The 22,512-nt window shown below is 41.3% G+C and overlaps 1 protein-coding gene across 1 annotated transcript in view; it reads right to left on the bottom strand.

Annotated features, from left to right (window-relative positions):
* Positions 1 to 2,962: 2,962 nt before the first annotated feature.
* The window catches only part of Gskip (GSK3B interacting protein), a 21,417-nt gene continuing 1,867 nt past the window's right edge, over positions 2,963 to 22,512 (bottom strand). Inside the window, exons 2-3 of the mRNA XM_005390397.2 lie at positions 7,401 to 7,659; positions 2,963 to 4,919 (exon numbers count right to left, since the gene is read on the bottom strand). Coding sequence (XP_005390454.1) covers positions 4,758 to 4,919; positions 7,401 to 7,658 — 420 coding nt within the window. The 5' untranslated portion in view covers position 7,659 and the 3' untranslated portion in view covers positions 2,963 to 4,757. The remainder of the gene's footprint in view (positions 4,920 to 7,400; positions 7,660 to 22,512) is intronic.

Raw genomic sequence — 22,512 nt, 5'->3', positions numbered from 1 at the left:
TTTGTAGCCCAGGCTGGCCTCGAACTCACAGTGACCCTCCTGACTCAGCCTCCCGAATGCTGGGATTACAGGCGTTTGCCACCATGCCCCACCTATATGTAAATGTTTAACATATGCAATTTTTTTTTTTTTTTTTTGCTCCCCATCTTGCTTTTTAAAAATCTTGGTTGCTTCAACACAAAGGAAGGCGGCCCAGGATTTCCCCACGGGGGCGGGGGAGGGAGGGGAGCTCTGGGTTGTCAGGCACTCAGAGATCTGGCTTTGAGTTCCAGCTCTGAAGACACCTGTGGGCCACTGGGATCAACCTTTAACCTCTGCAGGCTGCAACACTCATTTCCGTAACACACACGAACACCCTCTCTAAAGTACTTTTCCAGAGTGAAGCTATGGACTGTTCTAGCAAGGCTGAGGCCCACTGGTAGGCTGGGGATGAGAGCGCTTGCCTGGTAGGCAGGAAACAGTGGGTTCCATCCCTAGTAACTCTATTTTTGTGATCACCTCGTTTTCTTTTTTACACATATGAGCCTAATTAAACATTCTTCGTTTTGATAAACTGTTTGAAATTTTATTTAGTTTTTGTCTTTTTGAGACAGGGTCTTGCTATGCAGTTTAGGCTCACTTTGTAGCCCAGGCTAGTCTCGAACTTGCAACAATCCTCCTGCCTCAGCCTCCCAAGCGCTGGGATTACAGGTGTGTGCCACCACGCCCGGCTCACTGATGAAGCAAATTCAACTTTGAAACAGTTTGCTTGTAGCACAAGAAGGTGCTGTCAGTTTAAATGTGAACCTATTCATGAAGACCACTGCAAAACTGGGAGTAAATACACTCCAGCATTCTTTTAAATGACTTTAGCTTAAATATCCTAAAATTCACTGGCTTCCTTATTTTCAAATCTTTAGCTTCTAAATTCCTGATAGGCATTAGGTAGGTAAATACTTTGAAAATTATTCTGCTAGTCAACTACATATGCTGTAATTTACCTTTGTTTCGTTCTTATTTTGTGAGACAGTCTTATTTTGTAGTTGAGGCTGGCCTCGAACTTGCAGCGATCCTCCTGCCTCAGCCTCTGGAGTGCTGGGATTACAGGTCTGAACGACCAGGACCAACTTTATTCTTCCTGTTGAGTGGTAAATGAGCTCACACTGTAATTACAAAGTAGTTGGTTTCCAGATTTTATCTTCTGTTTGCCTGCCTGCCTATCCATCCATCCATTACGTTAGGAAAGATTTGTTTTTACAGCGCTGCGGATTGAACCCACGTGCTTGGCAAACGCTCTACCACTTGAGCTGAATCTCCAGCTCTCTACTGGTTAATTCTATTATATTCAAGGACATATCTTTCCTTTGTTATTTTTTTCCAACCAGCCCACACACAACGACAAATGCGTGTGAGAGCTTTTAACAGGTGCTGTCTGGAATCAGAAGACCCACATCCTGATGCAACTCTACTACTCTACTCCGGGGAAGGGGGGCTGCTGACCACGCCCCTCAATTGTCCAAACATCAGCGATGCCGTTCCTAAAATAAAGCGGTTGAAGCAAGAGTTCCAAAGCCACGCAGACGCACTGCCGAATCAGTATTTTCCTGCTCTTCTCTCTGAACACGCACTAGTTTATGTTTGTGAATCCTGGCAAGGAAGAGTCAGTGCGCGCAGGTGACTGGCCACGCGGGGAGTGCAGCGAATGAGTGCGGGCCATGCGCGAGAGTGGGGAGGAAGCGCCACTACGGGAACGAGGTGTGTGCTTTCGTGATCACACTGCCTTGAAGCAGATGGGACTCAGCGCAGCTTGGAGGCTTTGCTGGAGAGAAATGCTCTTCCCCTCGAATCCCGCGTCTACCGCACTCCTCCTCCATCCTCTCAAGTTGCAGGGTGCTGGGGTTTGAAGCCAGGGCCTCATTTTTTTTTTTTTTTTTTTTTTATGAACTCAGGACCTTGCACTTGCCAGGCAGGTGCTTGTGCCACTGAGCTACACCCCTGGCCAAGCCAGGACCTCATGCATGTTAAGCGTGAGCTCCACCATGGAGCTCCACTCCAGCCTCACACTTCGCCATGAATTAGTAATACAAGCTAATGCAGAAAATGTGAAAAAAAAAATAGGAAAATGAGAATTATCTATCTTACCACCTAGGAAGGATTAACATTTAGAATTCTATTTCTCTTAACCTTCTACTGCATCTTTCAAAGTAGTTTTATATCCGTAGCATAATTCCCCCTTCTCACTTTTCCCAATTTTTAATCATTGCATATTTGTCTATCGAAAGGGTGTAACATAATTTACCTCTTTAGAGCCTGGCCAGTTTTTCATTAGTGAAAATGAACATCTCTGTAGTTTATTGAGTCACTTCCCTATGCTACTATATCATCAGTTCACAACTTACAATCTTTGTAAAGATTCTAGTACCAGTATTTCCAGGAAGCTTTCAATGTAATTCTCCCATAGAAGGCAAAGTGCCCCTCACTAAATCTTGGTACAGTACTATATTTTATTCAAAAAAGAAATCACCAATTATTAGGTGAAATGGCCCTATTAGTTTTTAAATGTTTCTTTTTTATGTTACTGGTTGGGCATCTTTACTCTTTCCCTCTTTAAAAAAATCTTTTAAGTGTTACTGAATAGATATATATTTGGAGTTGTTAGTTTTATTATTTGCCTGTTGTTCTTTCCTCTTTTAGTTTTTCTTATTTGTGAGTTAAGAGAATTTTTTTCTTTTTCTTTTAGAAGTGAAATCCAGGCTCAATTTACCTGGTTAAATTCTTTAAATGTACATAAAGGGAAAATGGAGGGTTTAATGTCTAGGTTTCTCATGTAGATCTGTGTTTCACACAGTAATAAAAAGAGTAACTTGCTTCACTTTGAAGCGGCACAGCGCTTGCCTGGCAAGCACAAGGTCCTGAGTTCAATTTCCGGTAACAAACTATAACCACGCAGAAGTAAAGAAAAAAAAAAAAAGGAAACAGTAGCTCTTGCAATCAATCATTTATCACAAAATGAACAATTTCAATTTTTAAAGATACAAGTGCTTTTCTTCACACTTAAATATGAGTAAACAGAATTTTATTCAAACTTTACAAATATCATTTACAGTTAGCCTGAGATTAATGAAGCATGGAAAAGTTCGACCTGGTTAGACTTCACTGCCCAAATGGGTTAGCATCTGCACACAAAGCCAAGAATGAAATGGTCACCGAACACAAAGCATTCCAATGAACCGGCACGGTGGACAGCACTGCAAACTGAAGTCTAGTCTGCTCTGCTCCCACCTCATCTATTTTCTTCTTTCCCCTGCTGGGGACAGAACCCAGGGCCTTGCAGAGGTCAGGCAAACCCTCTCCACTGACCTGCACCCCCAGCCCTCACATGAGCTTAGAGCTTAAAAATACCTACCTTCAAAAAATAACAACTAAAAGACCTGCAGGTGACACATTTATGAAAATGTGTCTGGGTGTAGGATTTTTTTTTTTTTCCGGTACTGGGAATCGAACTCATGACCTCACGCTTGCCAGGCAGGCCCTGTGCCACTGAGCTACATCCCTAGCCCCTGGGTGTAGGATTTTAGTTCAATATTTCTAAAGCAGCTGCTTTTGGTGAGTATTAAGAAAACAACTCCCTCTTTACTGTTCAATATGTACTTGAAAACATGCGGCAGCATGGTCGTTTATTAAGTTTATAAATATCAGTAGCTGTAATAAAATATAAAATACAGAGGATCTCTTTGTCAAATAGGAAGTCTTTGAATGCTTCACTCATCCTTTGGTTCAAAACCCACGCAGCACACTCACATGACACGGCACACGGAGCAGGAGACGGTGCCCCGTCCGCCCGCGGGGAGGGGCGCCGGGAATGCCGCAGCTGCTCGCTCGCTGTACAAAGTAAACACGGAAGCAAAAATACTTTCTGCATATACACTGTACACTATGTAAACAGACATTCGGAGTAAGAATCAACACAGGTCAAAATATTGTTTTCTAGAAACCAGAATCTTCTTCCTTCAGTCACACACACTGAGGACGCTTTTTGTTGAGGATGGAGCCTGTCCCTGTATTTGCTTGTGTGCTTAGGTATCTTGGAAACAAGTAATGAATACATTCATTTGCTAACAGTTTGTTCTCTGCCTAGTTGGCTGGTTGCGGCAAACAAGGAATACAGAACTATTTCAGTCCCTATTTTTCATTGAACACTAGTTAAATCTTATGTAAATATTTCACTTTTTGATCCATATTTGTAACATGAATAGATGAGGTGAAGCAGTGAATTTCAAAATTTGTGCAGGGGAAACCAGTTGACAGTTTGTTTCCAATAAGGCTAGTACCAAAATAGTCACTACAAAGCCAGTCCAAGCTAGCAGTAAACCCCTGATTTAGCAGGCTGAGTCCAAGTTTGAAGTTAGGTAATTCTAATTCCTATATTACTGTGCAAATCTAGAATTTCCTATGTTAAAGAGAGTGCTGGCAGCATCAAAGCCCTGTAGTAGGAAAGTGAAATACTGATCAGGTTCTGAAATGCAGAGAATTCATACGAAGAAATTTAGACGTCTTAATGGCGGTACCATAGCAATGGCCTCAGACTTCCCTTAATGAATCAGAAACTAAGACAATTCATTAGTCAACGATGTTCTGAGTCAAAAGCCTAAATGTGAAGCAAGTGCTAAGCGCACAAAATCAAAGGCGCATTTTCTACTATGATTGTATGCAAGAATTTCATGTTTTAGGCCAACATTCTGTACCAGCAGCAGCTCTCTCTAAAGGAAAAGGCTTAGTCATGATTGTCCATCCCTTTTCAGAGCTTCCAGTCTCTGCAGGAGCGCATTTCCAAATGCTTCCCGGTAGGCTGGGCTGAGCGTGTCCAGTAACGAGTAGACGGTTTCATGGTAGGGCATCTGCAGATGCTCCTCTACCTGGTCGAAGGCGTGCCCCACCACCTGTGCGGGAGGAACATGACAGTGAGCCCGCATCCTCAGCCGGAGTGCCACAGGCACACCTCCCACCGCCTCATAGCTACGTAATTTCTCTGATATACCAACGCCACCAGCAAAGTGCTCTCTGTAGAATTCTTTTTTCAAGATTTAAGAGGTTTGATTTACCCATTTCTAAAAGCTCTTAAAAACCAAGAGAAAGAAATGTAAAATTTACACAAAAAGAGTATCTCATTTTCCAATTCCAAAACATACTTCCATTTTTTTATCCTATTTAATTATATATGCATTGAGGTTCGACTATATTAAGGTGCTATAATAGGTAATATAATATTATAATAAGGTGCTATAATAGGTAATATAATATATAGTACTTTTATCAGTACTTAGACCCCTCTCATAAGGAATTCTACTAATTATTCCTGGAAATTTAGCTTTAACAATTAGTTTTAATAGGTAACAGTTTTGTTTATATTTAATAATTAGTTTATTAGTTTTAGTAACTAAACTTTATAATTAGTAATGTTAAAGGCCACTTTCACCTAATACTAACAAATGCTCAATCTATGACATAGAGGAAATATTACTCTTGTGATTCTTTTTTCCCTTTAAACATAACTTAAGCTTTTATTTCTAACAAGATTGTAAGATATACCATGGTTCACCAGTACAGTCCAGGGCAAAATTAATTTAGTTTTTGTTGACTTGACTAAAGCTTGCAAACCTCCTGTAGAAATTCTACATTTTAATGACTACCTATTTTTTTCTGGTATTGGGGACTGAACCCAGGGCCTTGCACACGCTATGCAGGCGCTTTACCGCTGGGCTATGGCCCCCATCCAATGACTTCTATTTAAGCCACCGAACATCCAAGTTCATGTTAGAAATAGAAGCTGAGTCCTTCTTTTTAAATGAAAAGCGGAGGCAGACACCTAAGGAACACGCGTCCACCTCTTCAGATCCATGCTGCTCCAGCCCACTTCTGTGCAGGACACTTCTGTCTGGCCCTCTCTTTTCCCTGCCACTGTGATCTTCCTGGTGGACAGCGATCACATCTTAGTCATGGCTTCACTTCCAACTGCTGACACAGGACAGCTGCTCAATAAATGTTAAGTCACTCAGACTGCAAGACAAACGTTTGAGTAGCTATTACACGCCAGGTCTGATGGCTGACCCAAGTCTTTTTAGATAATTTATTTCTACAATCATCCCCCAAATCCATTTTAGTTTCTCAGTTCCAAGTGATAAAGAAGCAGGCACTCAGAGACTGACTCACCTAAGCTCACTTCCATTTCAGATTTCTGACTACCAGAACCCAGCCACTGAGAGTTAACCAGTGTAAGGCAGAATAATGACCTTAGTCACTTATTTTCCTGTTTCTATTTAAGATACCCTACAGCTTTTAGTACAAAGTAGGAGTTTCTGAAAGTCCTAAAGCTACACAGCTACCTCAGTGGCCACCATGAGGGACTGGGAGCAGTGAAGACACTGGCTTTAGATCCGCTTTTTCAAAGAGCACACAGCCCCTACGACTCATCTGGAGTAAAGGGAATCCAGCGAAATGAGGCATTTGTTTAACATAATAGTATGCGATGTTTTTACTTACTTAGGCCTTGCTCTTTACCTTATGATTATTTGCACAAAGAAGAGTCATGAATCTTTGACCAACACTGAAAAGTGGTAAGTCAAAATGATGTTCTAATAGCTATCCCTTTGTCAGTATGTTCTTCATAATGTGCGGTTTTTTTCCTTTTTAAAGTTGCTCACAGGTGTTTTTTTTTTTTTTTTTGGTGGTGTTATTATTATAAGCTGAGGTTCTGGTTTAAAGGTTGTGCAAAGGCCACTCTGCCTAGAGCAGCTCACCTGTAGTTAGAAATACCCGAAAAAAGGGCTGAGGGGTACTGCTGGAAGTCTCCGGGTACAATGTTCTGCTCCGATTTAATTCTTCTCTGAGAGCTGGAAAACTGAAGCCATGTATGTATCTTGTTTTAACTGAGAACACAATTGTGCAGTGCGAGGTGGACAAAGATTCTGCGACCACAATGACTGTGAAACTCACTGACTGCAGAGAACATAATTTTGGTGGACGCATTTGGCTACAGATGAGAAATTTTGTGGGTGATGATTAAAGCACATAACAACTTGCAAATAGGGTTTTTTTTTTTTGTCTGAAAAACGTCAATTTCCCCATGCTGATCAAAAGACTTCAAAATTAACAAAAACCACATAGGCATGATGGTACATGCATGTAACCCCAGGACTTGGGAGGCTGAGGCCTGAGAGTCATGGCAAATTTGAGGCTAGCCTGGACTACAGTGAGACCCTGTCATACACCCCAAATTAACAAAAACTTCCAAGGAAAGTTTTAATTAAATTTTAGAAGCTCCCCAATATCCAGTTTTTATTTAAGACCCAAGTACCCCCACTCTCCCCCCCTTTAGGCAAAGTGGCAGAAATTTCATTTTCCTACGAAGAAAAGTGAGTTACCCGAAGCCCTGCTTCCGTGAGCTCCAGGCAGTATCTGCTCCTTTCCTTAGTCTCCACGTTGATGTAGGCCACATCATCTGCACAGCGCAGGCTTTTTGACACAAACATGTTCTTGACGGCAAAGAGAACATCGTTTACCACGGCTTCAGCTTCGAGTCTCATGTCTTTCACATCGGTTCCTTCGAAACCATTGAGCTCTGAGCCTTCTTCAAATCCTGACATATTGCTTAGCTCCATGGGATTACAGTCTGTTTCCATTCTGCAAAAAAGTTGGTATATGCTTTTAATAGAAGGCTATCAAAAGTCTTATTTAGTTAAAATAGCTGTTCTTTAGCTAGGTGTGGCGTTTTTGTCATCCCATCACTCAGTAGGCCAAGGCAGGAGGATTGACACAATTTCAAGGCCAGCTTGGGTGAGTTCAAGGCCTTGAACAGTGAGTTCAAGGCCCACCTGGACTACATTGTGAAACCCTGTCCTAAAAACCAAAAACCAAAACAAAGCAAAACAGCTATTCTTTATGATTGCTTAGTATGAAGCAAACTCGCTATTATTTTTTGGGACGGGGAGGAATATTGTCTACAACCACTGCCAGTAGTTTTCACAGTAAAATTATAGATACCACTGGATTTTCAAAACAGGATTTTTTTTTCTCAGCGATTGCCAAGAAATTAATTCTCACTAATAAGCATTTATATTATTAGTTTTTAGCTACTTCAACAAATGGCTCAGTAAAAAGACTAGCATACACTTAGTTTTAAATGTGTAATTATTTCTCTTGCATGGATCTGCAGACCTGGGAGTGCTGAGTTTAAGGACATCTCTTTTAACAGCTTCCCTTCAAACTTCACCCTTCAGAAAGGCTGTGCTTACTTCCTCCACCAACACCGGAGGAGGGTCTGCACTCTTCACCTACTCTGCAATTTTTTCATTAACTATGTCTATTGGTAATTTTAGGCATACATAAAGACCACAACTTTTTAATCTTTTGCCAGTTTGAGAGGCAAAAGATGAGAGTTCATCATTTTATGTGTATCTCCTTGAGTAAACATCTTTTTGGAGGCTTATAGGATATTTTTAGTTCTAGGATCATACAGCCATAAAAAGCAAAAGTGGAAACAAACCCAGGTTATCTGAACTCAGAGTTCAATTTCGTACACTACCTCTTAGAAGCTCCTTTCATAACTTCTAGATTTGGGATTTCATGTAAGAAAGTCTTCCCTCTCTAGATTACATTTTAAAAATTCTGCGTCGTCTTCTAAATTCTCATTCCTTCTGTATTTAAGTCTTTGATCCATGTGGAATTTGTTTCCTGTAGCTTCATTTTCCAAATGGAAAGCCTGCTATCCTAAGGCCATTTACTATAAAACTCACTTTTCCTCCACTTATCTGAACTGGCACAACTACTATATTTTCAAAAATATTACTTGTCACGCTAACTTGATCCTGTATTACTGCCAGGCTACTATTAGTTCTAGCATTTCCTCTATGACTGGGGATACAAAGGATTTTTCCTGACAATGAGCACTGCTGTAATTTGAAATGCATACTGGAGACAAGCTAATAAATGTGAACTGCGCTGGAATGGTAAAAGGGCTTTCTTTAGTGGACAAGATAATGTCCTTTCCTGGCAGGTTTTAGAAACACGCTATGGTTTTTATTCCTCTGATATGGGCTAAGGATCTGCTGTCTTGAATACAGCATGTTCTTCATTCAGTCAGGTTCAATTAACATTCATCTCCTAACTACCTAAGCACTGGGTCAAGGTCTAGTTCTTCCCTTTCAGCACGCTGGAGAGTTCAGATTAGATTAGTAACACTTCCTCAGAGGAGCCTCATAACCTTTTTTCTGACAGTGCTGACAGCTTGTGTTTAATACCATTCATCTGTTACATTATGCATCTATTTCTTTTTCTGAAGTTACCTACTTGTGCCCTTTTTTGTGTGATGTTCAAAATTCTGTTAGCAGTTCTCAACTTCAGCTGCTGATTAGACTTGCCTGGAACTTACACAAATATAGACACTGGCCCTCTGCAGAGAAACAGAACCACAATTGTGGGAGACAGGCAGTTTTGCAGAGCTCCTGGGTGATTCTGCTGTACAGCCACTGCTTGCATTTTCCATGGAATTTTTTTTTTTCCTCAGTGCTGAGCTCCAAACACAGGGTGGGGCTTGGGTACACTCTGGGTAAGCCCCTGATATGCATTACATGCTTGGTCCAGCATGAATCTTTTTTTTTTTTAATAATTGTTTTCTATTTATTGACATGACTGATTGCTACCCTAGACTCAGCAGTGTAGTTTTTCATCTGTTTAGATTTGTTGCTTTGGTCTTCCCCGAGGAAAGTCACCAGGAAACTGCTTATTCAATCTACTATCTTCACTAGACTCAGTGGCAGTCAGAAAAAGCCAAAGACTCCACGGGCTTCATGATCCTCTTCACCCTGAAGTGTATCACTGCCGCAGGGCCAACCCAGGAGGGCGGGTAGGAGTCTACAGAATACAGCCCTAGCCCTCACAGCACAGGCTTTTGAATGGAACATGCCACTGTCTCACTGCTAACCAAGAGCTATATAACTTAGTGACTCTAGAGTGTAAAATAAAGGAATAGTATGTCATAATATTTAGTTGCTGTCATCTATTTTTTTGTGTGTGTGTGCACTGACAATGTCCCACTATGTAGCTCAGGCTGGCCTTGAACTCTCTGTGTAGTTCGAACTGGGCTCAAATCTGCAATTCTCCTACTTCGGCCTCCCAAGTGCTGGGATTACAGGTGTGCACCACCACGCCCACCTTTGTATTTTTGTCTTCTTGTGGTTAAACTATAGCTGAAAGAAAGCTCGCTGGGACAGGCTTCAGCCTCAGAAACCTTAATATCTGTATGCACAGACTCAGTCTACTTCCAGAGGCCCATCCGTGAGTGCGAAGTGAATCTCTCATTCAGGTTGCTTATTTCTTGTAACTCAAGGCAGAGGCTACTGTAGTTATGGTAAAGAGTCGAATGATGCTTTTAAATTCTAGGTAAATTTTTTTAAAAGGGCAGGGAAAAGGTGAACATGACATTTTTTGCTATAAAAAGCAATAGCAAAAGTCTTCCAGGCAAGGTTTTTACAGCTGCATCTCACCGGCAGTGTAAGAGCAAAGCTTTGCTAGAAGCAATTAATTCATGTTTTAAGGATCCTTTCTCGTCTCTCATAGCACTTTATAAAACCACTCATTGCTAATGATATAAGGGGATTATAAAATTATCAATTATTGCCAGAGCAATCCATCAATAACTAAAATCTAATAATGACATACATGGAAAGAAATATTTTTCTAAAAATTTCTATCTTCCTCTATCTTCCTGCTTAATATTATATCCAGTTTTACTATGATACAAGAACATTTTATAGTATTACAATTTTAGAAGATTTTGAATTGTGACTGTACAAATCTTTAACCCTCACGAATACTAAACATCTTTATTTGCTTGTGCAATCAAGTAGCTCAATTACAGATACCCGAAATAATAATTATATGAAAAAGATGTTTATATGAGGAAGTCAGACAGTTTATAAAGATTTCTTTTAGCAAGAACCTAATTCAGTGCAATTAGGCCTTGATGGCGAGTGACGGGAATCTGGTACTAGAATGGAAGAAATCCTCACAGGTCTGCACAACAGGACACCAAATTGCTGCTGTGTTATAATCAGCACCAAAGTGCAAAAAGGAGAAAGATACCTTCCCCAGGACTGAACTCCTAGAAGATTGTGCGGTGTCTCTGAAAGACGTAGAAAGCTTGGAACGTTTGATGATAACATACAGCAATTAAAAATATTTTATTATTAAAGCATTCTACACAGAACATTTTAGCTATTTTACAGTATTATCACAGCATATTTTTTGTCAGCTGTAACCAGTTCTTGGTTATTAATAGTCTCTCTCCTGCCTGATACCCAGATTTTCTAAGGGGACTCAACATGCTCCTTTCCCATACTGAGGAACGTAACTAAGCAACGGACTGAGATCAGCTCCAGCCCTGGTCACAGCTCCAGGAACTCTTCCTGTTCTCTGAGTCAGAGTAGTTCGGTTGCAGCATCAAGCCCTGGGTGTGCCAACAGTCATCTTGAGAGGGGGACATCAGTCCAAGGATGACGCTGACAGTGGGGACGGAACGAAGCCAAGAGAGCCACAAGGAAGCACAGAGACAGCCAGCCTGGTTTCCCAACCGCTGCACTTTTCAGTTATCAGGGACAATGAATCTCCACTCCCTTCCTGGCAGCAGAAAGCATCTGGGCCAAGGAATCCGCCCCAGATGAAAAGCAGCGATTGAGCTAGCACTGTAACAGCCATAGAGAGGTTGAAAAGGTTTAAAATACAGAACCCCACGACAATGATGAATACTTTTGTGCTGGTTGTGTAGAAAGTGCTTAATAGAACCATTACAAAGAGTATCAATGTGCCTGAGTTAGTTTCCTACTGCTGCTATAACAAATTACCAGAAGCTTAAAGTAGCACACGACTCGTCCTCTTACAGTTCTGGAGATGCAAAGGCTACGATCAAAGTGTCTGCAGGGCTGTGCTCCTTCTGAAGGCTTCAGAGAATCTATTTTCTTGTCATCTCTAGCTTTCAGAGGCCACCTGAATTCCCTGGCTTATGGTCCCTTCCCTATCTTCCAAAAAACACCGCTCCACCAAGTGGCTCTGCCACACCTCCTTTCTTGACTTTCGACATCTTCAGTCTTTCTTGTAAGCCCCTTGTGATTACATCAAGCACACCCGGACCCAATCCATGGTAATCTCCAACTTCAAGCTTCTTAATTTAGCCACACCCGTACAGTTCCTTTTGCAAGGTAAGGCAACAAATTCACAGGTTCCAGGGGTTAGAATGCAGACTTCTCTGAGGGGCCTTTATTCTACCACATGGCCCTCCACTATCCACAGGAAAAGAACAGTAAAGGGCTTTCTTTTTATGCCCCTCTGTTTTAGGGAGCGTCACAACCTAATTTTAATAAACATGCTGGACAGGCAATATAAGGTGCTGGGCAGTTTACAGTTCTTTCCAAGGAGGCACAAAGCACCCACCGAGCTCCCAGCCTCTCTGGAAAGGCTCCGTGCCTTCCAATCTTTGGCGCCAGCACCAAGATGCTAGCAAAAATGTGTTGGGGATGCACTGGTAATTCAAACAAAGGCATCATCTCCAAGTTTCAAGGGGGTTATGCCTGTATTGGGCAAAGAGCTCTGGCCAGCTATTTGATTCTGGATGGCAAGTGACCTATCTGATCAGACCTTTCTCCAAGAGTCTGCAAAGAGCCAAACCACATGAAGTCAGCTGGCATCTTAGTCCACTTTCTGCTGCTGCAACAAAATACCGAGAACTGGGAACTTTATAAAGATGGGACGTGTTTAGCCTGAAAGGTGAAAGTTCAAGACAGGGCAGCCCAATCTGTTTCACAGATGGCATCATGGTGAAGTGCAGGCAACAGGGAGAGATCACATGGTGAGATAGGAAGCCAGAGAGACCCAGGAGCAGGCTTGTTCTTTTCCTAACAGCTCACATGTGTGAAGATGAACCAGTGTCCCAAGGGAACTGTATTGATCCCTTCCTAGGGCAGCACTCCCCCAAGACCTCACCTCCTAAAGATTCTGCTGTAGCTTTTTGGGGCAGGTGGTGTTGCGACAGGGTCTTACTATGTAGCCCAGGCTGGCCTTAAACTCATGATGATCCTCCTGCCTCAGCCTCCTGAGTACTGGGATTACAGGTGGGAGCTACCACACTTGGCTCTCCCATAGCTTTTCAACATCACCACTGAGGAGCAAGTTCCCTGAACATGGGATTTTGGGGAACACACTTGGACCATATGTTAACCATAGCAGCTGGTGAGGGTGACAGGAGCAGGGCAAGGAGCAAAAGCAGCTGATACATTTCTATTATGAACCCTGATGAGCCAAAACTTCCTCAGCAGATACCTATTACATGTATTTACATAGCAAATATATTTAGCCACAACTCAAATAGTGAGAACGTGCAGACATGCTAAGTATGTAAATGAGATATGGTAATAAGGAAAGGAAGACATACTTCTTCTTACTTTGCATATTAAACTTGTAGTTTCATTCACGTTTGACTTTAACAGATGTGCCATGGGAAGCTACAGTGGCAAGGCCCTCCAGGATGCCCGAGGGGGCCAGTGTCTGCCCCTCCTCTTTCTTCTCTGTGGAGCCTGCACTGCCAAGGATGAGCAGGGGACAACCATGACAATCCCCACTGAGGCATTAGCTCTGCTGCAGGGTCACCAGAATGGAGACTCATCAACATGGAGTCTAAAAATCTCATGCTTCCTTGTCCGTAGGCTAAACAATTTACCTTCATGTAAGAAATTCTTTATGCTCAGAACTTTCTGTGATTTTTATCAGTGCTGTCCAGTACTGCAGCTATTAGTCACATATAGTTATCAAATGCCTCAAGTCTGGCCAGTGTAACAGAGGCAATGAATTGAAAATTTTACTTAATTTTCATTTATTAAAATATCGAATACATGCAAACAATATGATAATGAAGTGAGTTTATATTATGGTTGAAACAAATTGTCCATGTAAAGGCAGTGAACTAACCTTTTATAAGTAGCAAAATTTGAAAACTAAGAAACACCTGATGGGGAGAAGTCAGCCACTGATGTTTGAAATAATAAAAATAAATTACATTCTTGTTTGTTTATTTAACTTAGGGCCTTACACATGCTGGGCAAGTGCTCTACAACTGAGCTACATCTCTAGCCTCCCAGTTTTGTCTATTTAGACACAATATTTATTAATAATATTTCATAGGCTACCGTGTACCTATATATCCAGCATGTTTTTTGTGAACACTAGATGACCAATTAAAGATGTCTAGTGGTAGCTTGAAGTTTGATTTGAAAAATAAGGCAGGTATGTGAAATATTTAAGCCATAAATATACAATTACAACCAAAGAAATGTACTTACTTGTGAATGGCTAATGATTAGAGAAAACACGGATATGCTGTGGTTATACTACAAACTATCATTAAACATGCATGAACTTGCATTGGCCACATAACTTCATCATGGTGCTATAAACGAAGGATTACTGTTTCAAGAACCCTGATAGTCCATGATCAGTCATGTGGATGTTGACTGCACATGATGCATGGAATAGGTCTCTCAAAAAGGGTCTGCAATGAACCTGAGAGTTATGGGCAGCAGAAAGGTCTTAGGCGTTGTGAAGGATTCTTCATGGGGAACAAAGTGTAAGAGGGCAGCGTGGCAAGGACTGTTAAGAGTAGCCTAACTGAACTGCAGGGAAACTGTGAGAAAGTAATGAACGGGAAGTGCTGGTCCAGTTTAACAGGGTGCTCACACCAACAGGACGATTTGATTTTGACAGAACAGGCTGTTTTGAGGTCTCAAGAAGGAAAGTAATAATGTCTTTATATTTAAAATGGTTTTAGTTTGGTCCTTTTTAAAAAAATATGTAATCTGCTAACTTGTGCCTTTTAAATGGGGATGTTTAGATTATTTACATTTTTTGTTAATACTATTACTATAATCAGCAAAATTATTTTATATTTAATCACATAGTTACTGTTGTGGTTTAGATCTGGAATGTCCCCAGTTGACTCATATGTTTACAGGTAGGGATTTGGGGAGGTGAGTGGCTCATGGGAGTGCTGTATTTATCATCTGAATGACCCATGGATCCGTTATAGCTAAATGTGTTGTTCGGAAGTGAAGGCTGATTGAAAGAAGTGTGTCAGTGGGGGTGTGCTTTTCTCTGCCACGGCATTTCTGCCTTGGAGCTATCCAACGATGGACTGAAACTCCCAAACCGTGAGCCATATTCAACCTCTTTTCCCTTTAAGGTGCGAGTCCTGGGATTACAGGGGTGCGCCACCACGCCCAGCCTTGGCTGTTCTATATCCCTGTATCACTAAGCATTGTCCTGGGAAGTAGTTGTCTGCAAACAGCTTCATCCTTCTGGATCTTGCTTTCAATCTTTTTTTTTGTTAAGGTATTAATGCTCCATGTAGTGACTGGTTAACTTTGCTCCAGATGAGAGGCAAAACTCTTCTCAGTATTCTACCCAAAGCCCCACGAATTATGAGGTTTTCCATTTTGGGCCATTGGAAAAGGAACTACCAGTGGTCTTGCTTTAGCTAAGAAAATTGTTTCCTCTCCCTCTTTTGGTTAGTTCTTTTCTTAGCCCTGAGGCAGCATCCTCCTAGCCAGGTACTGATCTGTATTCCGCCGAGGCCCTCAGTCCATCTCCTCAGCTCTCGCTCTGTGAAGTTCTCTACTTTTTTGAACTCTGTCCTAGCTGCCTCGGCATGCCTAGACGCCTCTATCCACGTTGTCAATTTAGGGGGACCACCAGACTTTTTTTTCCAGGAAATAAACTAGGGCAATAGGCTTACCTTGTTTATATCCTGCCTTTCAGGGACCACTGTCCACTGCCTGATGTCGAGTCTTGAAAAACTATTTTCATGTATTTTTGCTCATTTTTTTCTGAAGGAGAAAAGATCTCTCTTGGCTCACTGTTTCTCAGGTGTTAGAGCAGCCTCTTGGCTCCAAGGCAGAAACATCTGCAGTGAAATGGTATAGCAGACGAGAGCTGCCCTTGTGGCAGGTGGGAAGCAGAGAAGGAAAAAGTGTGTGTTGCGGGGGGTGCTGGGGACAAGGCTACATCCTTTAAAGGCACACCTCCCCCCAGCCTCCTTCCTCACTCTGCTGTCCACTTTTTTGCATAAGATGGGCCAGAAGTTACTTTACCTTGGTCAGAAGTAGTTCTTAGTCAGTTTTGGGCAAATTTTGCAATCCTATTTCATCAGTTTTTCTTTCATTCACTTTGGTCTCTTCCATACTACTTTATTTTTTCTTCCACACTATTTCCAATCAGTTTTACTGTCTTGGTGGTTCCTTCACTAACAAATTAAGATAGATTTTTGACCATGCTCACTGTTTTGTTTGGATGACACCCTTCCACACCTTTTGGTGGTGTGCTGGGGATTGACCCTAAGGCTTCATGTATGTTAGCCCAAGTGCTCTACCACTGAGCTATATCCCTATCCCTAGATCCCTGTTTTTAACTTTAAAAGTAAGAAAAAAAAATATGAGACAGGGTCCCACTTTGTAGTTCCAGCTGGCCTTACACACACACTATGTAGTCCAGGTTGGCCTTGAACTCTTGGCAATCCTTCTGCCTCAGCCTCCTGAGTGCTGGGATTACAGGCGTGCACCATGCCCTGAGAAAAATATATATTTTGTTACTACTTTCATTTTTTGAGACAGGGTCTTGCTATGCAGTTGAGGCTGACCTTGAACTCACAGCAGTCCTCCTGCCTTAGCCTCCCAAGTACTCGGCTTATACGTGTGTACCACTACACCTGGCATGACACTACTTTGAAGACTTATAATGCTTCAAAATTCAGGTCAGACATATCTATTTCAGGATCCTGTGCCCAATCTCAAGACAGAGTTCACCAAATGACCACATCCTCAACAGTAGCACCTCAGCAGTATGGAACTGGTATCACTACTACTAACTTCTGCATCTGTACTATTTCCAGCCATTGAAGATGGGAGCCTATGGTATCTACTGTACCAGCATGGGTCTGGCATAAACACGGTCTTTTCAGAATATTTTCTGAATGAATAAAAACAGAAAAATTCTCTTGTCTCAAGCTGTGGGACTCAGGTTTGTGATATTATACATCTTTTTTTTTTTCCCCAGTACTGGGAATCGAACTCACAACCTCGCGCTTGCCAGGCAGGTGCTGTGCCGCTGAGCTAAATCCCCAGCCCCTAGACAAGTGGTATACAAAGACACAGGATAAACATGGCACACACACTTGGAAATATACATCACCCTTACAGTATCAGTGTTATAGGATGTGATGCTAAACTGCTTTGAATTAAAAAAAAAAAAACATGTTTGGAAATCTCAAGTCACGTCCTTTTTAGTTACACATCTGTAGTTGTTGGTACATTGTGTCAACTTTAGAAGTCCTAAAGCTGAATTAAGTAACTCAGCAGTTCTATACCCTAGTGTGTAGAGGACATGTTCCTCCTGTTCTAGGATGTTGTTCACCCTGTCAACTTGCAAAGTTTCAAAGCTTACTTAAGTGACTCACAAGGGTCCTCACTTTGTAAACATCCTGAGCCTGTGCAAGAGGAGGCCACTGAGATGGTGTGAGTGCTACACCCACCCTAGGGCGGGTAGCCTGCTTACAATATAAAGGAAGGAAACAGGCGCCCCGCCCCTTGCTCTTGCTGCTTTTGCTCTCTTCTGCCACCTTGAAGTGTTATCCCTGTGCCATCTCACCCTGCCTTGGAGCCAACTGATTATGGACTGAAACCTCCACAAACTGTGAGCTAAATAAACCTTTCCTCCATTAATTTTGGGCATTGGGTATTTTGTCTCAGTAATGAGATAAAAGTAACCCTAAACCTCTAGGGTTTCCTTTGCCTTCTGCTAGGAATATCTGAGTGAAAAATAAGTTTGAAAAGCACTAACCCAAAGTAACAAAAAAGGTGGAAATCTCAAGTGTTATGTGTGGTAGAGGAAAGTTAACAGGAATATGAAGGAGTTGGTGGAAGGGTGGAAGGTTAGTAATGAGTTAGGCATCTCTTAAGTTTTTATCTCTCTGTGTATTTATGGCATTTTTCTTAGAGAAAAGTTAACGTAATTATGGGTAGTTTCAATTTTTTTGTATTCTAATTTTTCTATGGTATACTGAGAATGTATTATGGCTTCAGAAAGAAAAAACAATTAAAATTCTGTGAACTACTGGAAAGTAACAATGTGCAGGAAACAGATGTTTTTGTCTTTTTAGAGAAGCTGGGCCAGTGGTGGTGAACCTATGACCCCTGTACTACTGGTGTTTCTATCGTAGGCTGTTTCTATCATTGAAAGCTGTAAAAGGTTCACCACCGCTGAGCTAAGCTATTAAGACAGTTAACTAACCAGCAAGAGCTGCTTCAAATAAAATGAGAAGTTTGAATGTACTATATCTGAAGCAGCCATTTTGAAACTTAAAAGATGCATGAAGCTGATTATGATTAACAACATTTAGAATTTAGTCAAAGCTAAAACCTAGTTTACCCTTTTTGTGTAACACATAACATTTATATCTGTTTTCAATGTTCTGGGACATATATTTTTGAAAGGAAAAATTTAAAATCAGAATTATTATAAGCCAGGCATGGTGGTGCATGCCTGTAATTCCAGCACTCGGGAGGCTGACGCAGGAGGACTGTTGAGAGTTTAAGACCAGCCTGGGCTACAAAGTGAGCTCAAGGCCAATCTGAACTACACAGCGAGACTCTGTCTCCAAAAATAAAAAAAAAGACAAAGAAAAAGAAAAAAGCTGGGCGTAGTGGCGCATGCCTGTAATCTCAGCACTCGGGAGGTTGAGGCAGGAGGATCGTTGTGAGTTTGAGACCAGCCTGGGCTACAAAGTGAACTCAAAGCCAGTCTGAACTGCATATTGAGACCCTGTCTCAAAAAGAAAAAAAGAAAAAGAAAAAAATCAGAATAATTTATATACTCTTCCATTTAACACTGATTTATAAAATTACTCTGCACATCACAGACCAAGCCCACTGAATTGTACTGTGCTTCTGTTGAGGAGGGAACATGCTAAGGGTAAAGAAATACATGGTAGTCATTTGGGGAGTTTTTAAAAGTATAAATAAGGAGCAACACTGTATTCCTGCAAGCCTTTACTTCAAAACCAAAAAGTGTAAATAAGATTCTAAGAAAATTCTCAAATTTTGCTTTTAAAAAACCAAAAATTACCATTTATTACTACATAAACCTATGAGAAGAATTAAGTAGCACAATACTTAAGTAAAACACATTCTAACCCCCATAAAACAAATCAATAAAGATATAAAATAGAAAACCTAATTGCTTCCCACTCAAACCTCATGCTGATTCTCTACCAGAGTCAGAACAGTATTCTGTTGCCTGAACCTGCAAAAATTGGAATTCCTTCCAACTGCTGTCAGTTATTCTGGTAGGTTGCATCATCTCCTATGAAGTTTCAAAAAATGATTCCTCAAAACACCACACATCAATTATTTAGCAATCAGCTCTTTCTCCATCTGTTGGTATAATTTTTAGGCTGTGTTACTGTTTTGCGTTTTTGGAGGATTCACGAAACCAGTTATCAAGATACTGATTACTAAACACCGCATTTCTCTACTTAGCTTATTTGACTATTTTGTTTCATCACAAATGTATAGCATTAAGAAGTAGAAAAGCTGTGGAGGTAAGCTTCGTTCTTTAGGACAGAATGGGCTGAGTGATGGTTACATAAATGGTCTGACAGGGAGAGTCCAGGAGTTCAGCGATTGCAAATACTCACTGTAGAAGACAGTGACTTCAGCTGACATTATACCAGTTAGCTGAGGGCTGGAGTGCAGTATCTTAATCATGGTTACTATTATTTGTACCTCATACTATGATCTGGAAAATCCTTCCAATGTGAACAAGAAGTGGCCGGGACAGAGTGGTGGTAAAGGGGCTCTGAAGCGGCCTGAAAGGGCTAGAATGTCAGCTTGGTCACTCAGCTACCCTGCAACTCAGGACAAGCGGTTTTAGTCTCTCTCAGTTGCATATTTCTCTTCTCTAAAATGATGCTAGCAGTAACATCTGCCTTAGGGATATGGACAGAATTAAAGGACTGAATACACAGATTGCACTTACAATGGCACTAAGCAGCCAGTAAGTTCAAGGAAGATTATATGCTGTTATACATTGAAAGTACTTTAGAGAAGAAAGCACTGAACCTGTAACTCAAGGTGTTTGACTCCAAGTTTGGTGCTCTTTATGAAGACATGGCTGGTGCTGCTACTGTTTTTTCTGTGGGAGTCATCAAGAGCTCTGGGACATGGGAACCATGACCTCATACTGCCGTTCCACAGTTGTAAATCTTAAAGAATGTCAATGACATCTTATTACCTTTTCTTTCACATATTGATTCTTCTACATGGATTTCTTTAAAGGACAACTGTTTTTTAATGACTTGGTTTAGTCTATGGTATATCGCTTCTAGCCTGTTACTTCAAACCTTTATGTAATTTTTAAAAAGTTGACAATATTTAGCTGGGCAGTTGTTTTCATTCTTCAATTATTGCTAGATGTTGGCACTTTGTGCTAGGTACTTCTTTTTTTTTTTTTTTCTTTTCTTTTCAGTACCGAGGATTGAACCAAGGCTTAGTGCATGCTAGGCAAGTGCTCCATCACTGAGCTATATCCCAGCCCATTTTTATTTTGATCTATCTGTTTTTAGGAGTATGTTTGCACTATCTTTTTTTTTGGGGGGGGGGTCTTTTTGGGACAGGGTCTCACTGTGCAGTTCAGGCTGGCCTTGAGCTTGCTTTGTAGCCCAGGCTGGCCTCGAACTCACAATGATCCTACTGCCTCAGCCTCCCGAGTGCTGGGATTACAGGCGTGCGCCACCACGCCAGGCCCATTTTTATTTTGACACAAAGTCTAAGTTGCCCAGGGTGACTTCAAACTTGTGATCCTCTTACCTCAGCCTCCTGAGTAGCTGAGATTATAGCTACACACCACCAAGCCCAGAAGAATTTTGTCTCTGATAAAACACAAAAACACCACTGTGACTTGCGAGGACTTTTTATGTCATGTGACCTAAAGGTGCAACAATGACAGGCACTAACTCCAATGTTTATGCTGAATTTCTCTTATGCAGAAAGCATAAAATGTACAAGGTGGCACACTTAATGCTTTTAATAGGTGTCCTTTACTGCAAAATCCTCATTTTTTATTTTCCTTTCTGCTAGTTGAAATTGCAGGCATCCAATGGGAAGCTTGAATGTAATTGTGTACTACAAAGGAAACCCCTTAACAGTTACTGAAAGAAGTCCACATCTCAGCCGTTTGTCAAAAGTCTGGCATAAACCTCCCAAGGCCTATTTCACTGTCAGTTGAGATTCCTCCTTTTAACTTTAAAAATTTTTTTTTAATCCCTTTTGACTTTTCACATCACTTTGTTTATACTACTTTTATGGCAAGTAGTATAATTATTTCTTATAAACATGTGTTATCTTCTTTAAAATATATCTAGAACTCAACTGCTTCTATGTAACCATCTTCACAGCTACCACTCTGGTCCAATCCACTGAGCTGCAGGCTGAATTACTACAATATTCTAAATGGTCTTGCTGTGTTCACCTTTAACCCTCCAACCCCTACAGCAGGCTATGTTCAACACAGCAGTTAGCTGTGTGTTTCACCCACAACCAAAGCCCAAGTCCTTACAATGGCCTATAAAGGCCTATATGACCTGCTCCCTACCCACTTCAGTTCCTCTTTCTTCCTTCACTTCCTCCTGATGTTCCATGAACCAAGGAGCATGCTCCTGCATCACAGCCTTGCATTTGCTGTGCTTCCTGCCTGGAAAACTCCTCTGCTGGGTGTCTATATGACTCACTTCCTTTCCCCAATTCTCTGCTAAAATCTCATCTTATTAAATAAGAGGCCTTCTCTTACCACCCTACACATATAAGAAAGCCAAGTCTCTTCCCTCTCTCCATTTCCTTTACATTGTGTGTCAGTTTTCTGTCTCTGTGACTGAATACCTGAGATAAACTAAAAGGAGGAAATGTTTCTTTTGGCTCAGGGTTTCAGGGGTCTCAGTCCATGGTATCTTAGCCCCATTGCTTCTGGGCCTGTGGTGAGGCAGTGTACCATGGCAGAGGAAAACCATTCACCTCATGGTAGCCAGGAAGCAGAAAGAAAGGAAAGGGCCAGAGTCCTAACACACTCTTCAAAGCTAACCCCCAAAAACCTGCTTTCTCCCACTAGGAGAGTTCCCACCACCTTCCATGACTCCACAGGTCAGAGACCAGGCCTTCTACACATGAGCTTCTGGGAGACATTTAAGATCCAAGCCATAACATTGCTTTAGTTTTTCCTATGGGACTCATCACCACTTGCTTACTACTCAATTTGATTGTCTGTTTTCTCTTTCTTTAATAAAACGCAAGCTCCATGAAGGCAGGAATATAATCTGTTTACTCTGTGTCCACAACACCTATAACAGTTTCTGGAAATCAATCAATATTAGACAAATGAATATGGGGCTGG

The sequence above is a fragment of the Chinchilla lanigera genome, unplaced genomic scaffold (assembly GCF_000276665.1).
Source record: "Chinchilla lanigera isolate Chin_1 unplaced genomic scaffold, ChiLan1.0 scaffold00037, whole genome shotgun sequence".
NCBI classification, from domain to species: domain Eukaryota; kingdom Metazoa; phylum Chordata; class Mammalia; order Rodentia; family Chinchillidae; genus Chinchilla; species Chinchilla lanigera.
This window is presented reverse-complemented; position numbering and strand designations above follow the sequence as displayed.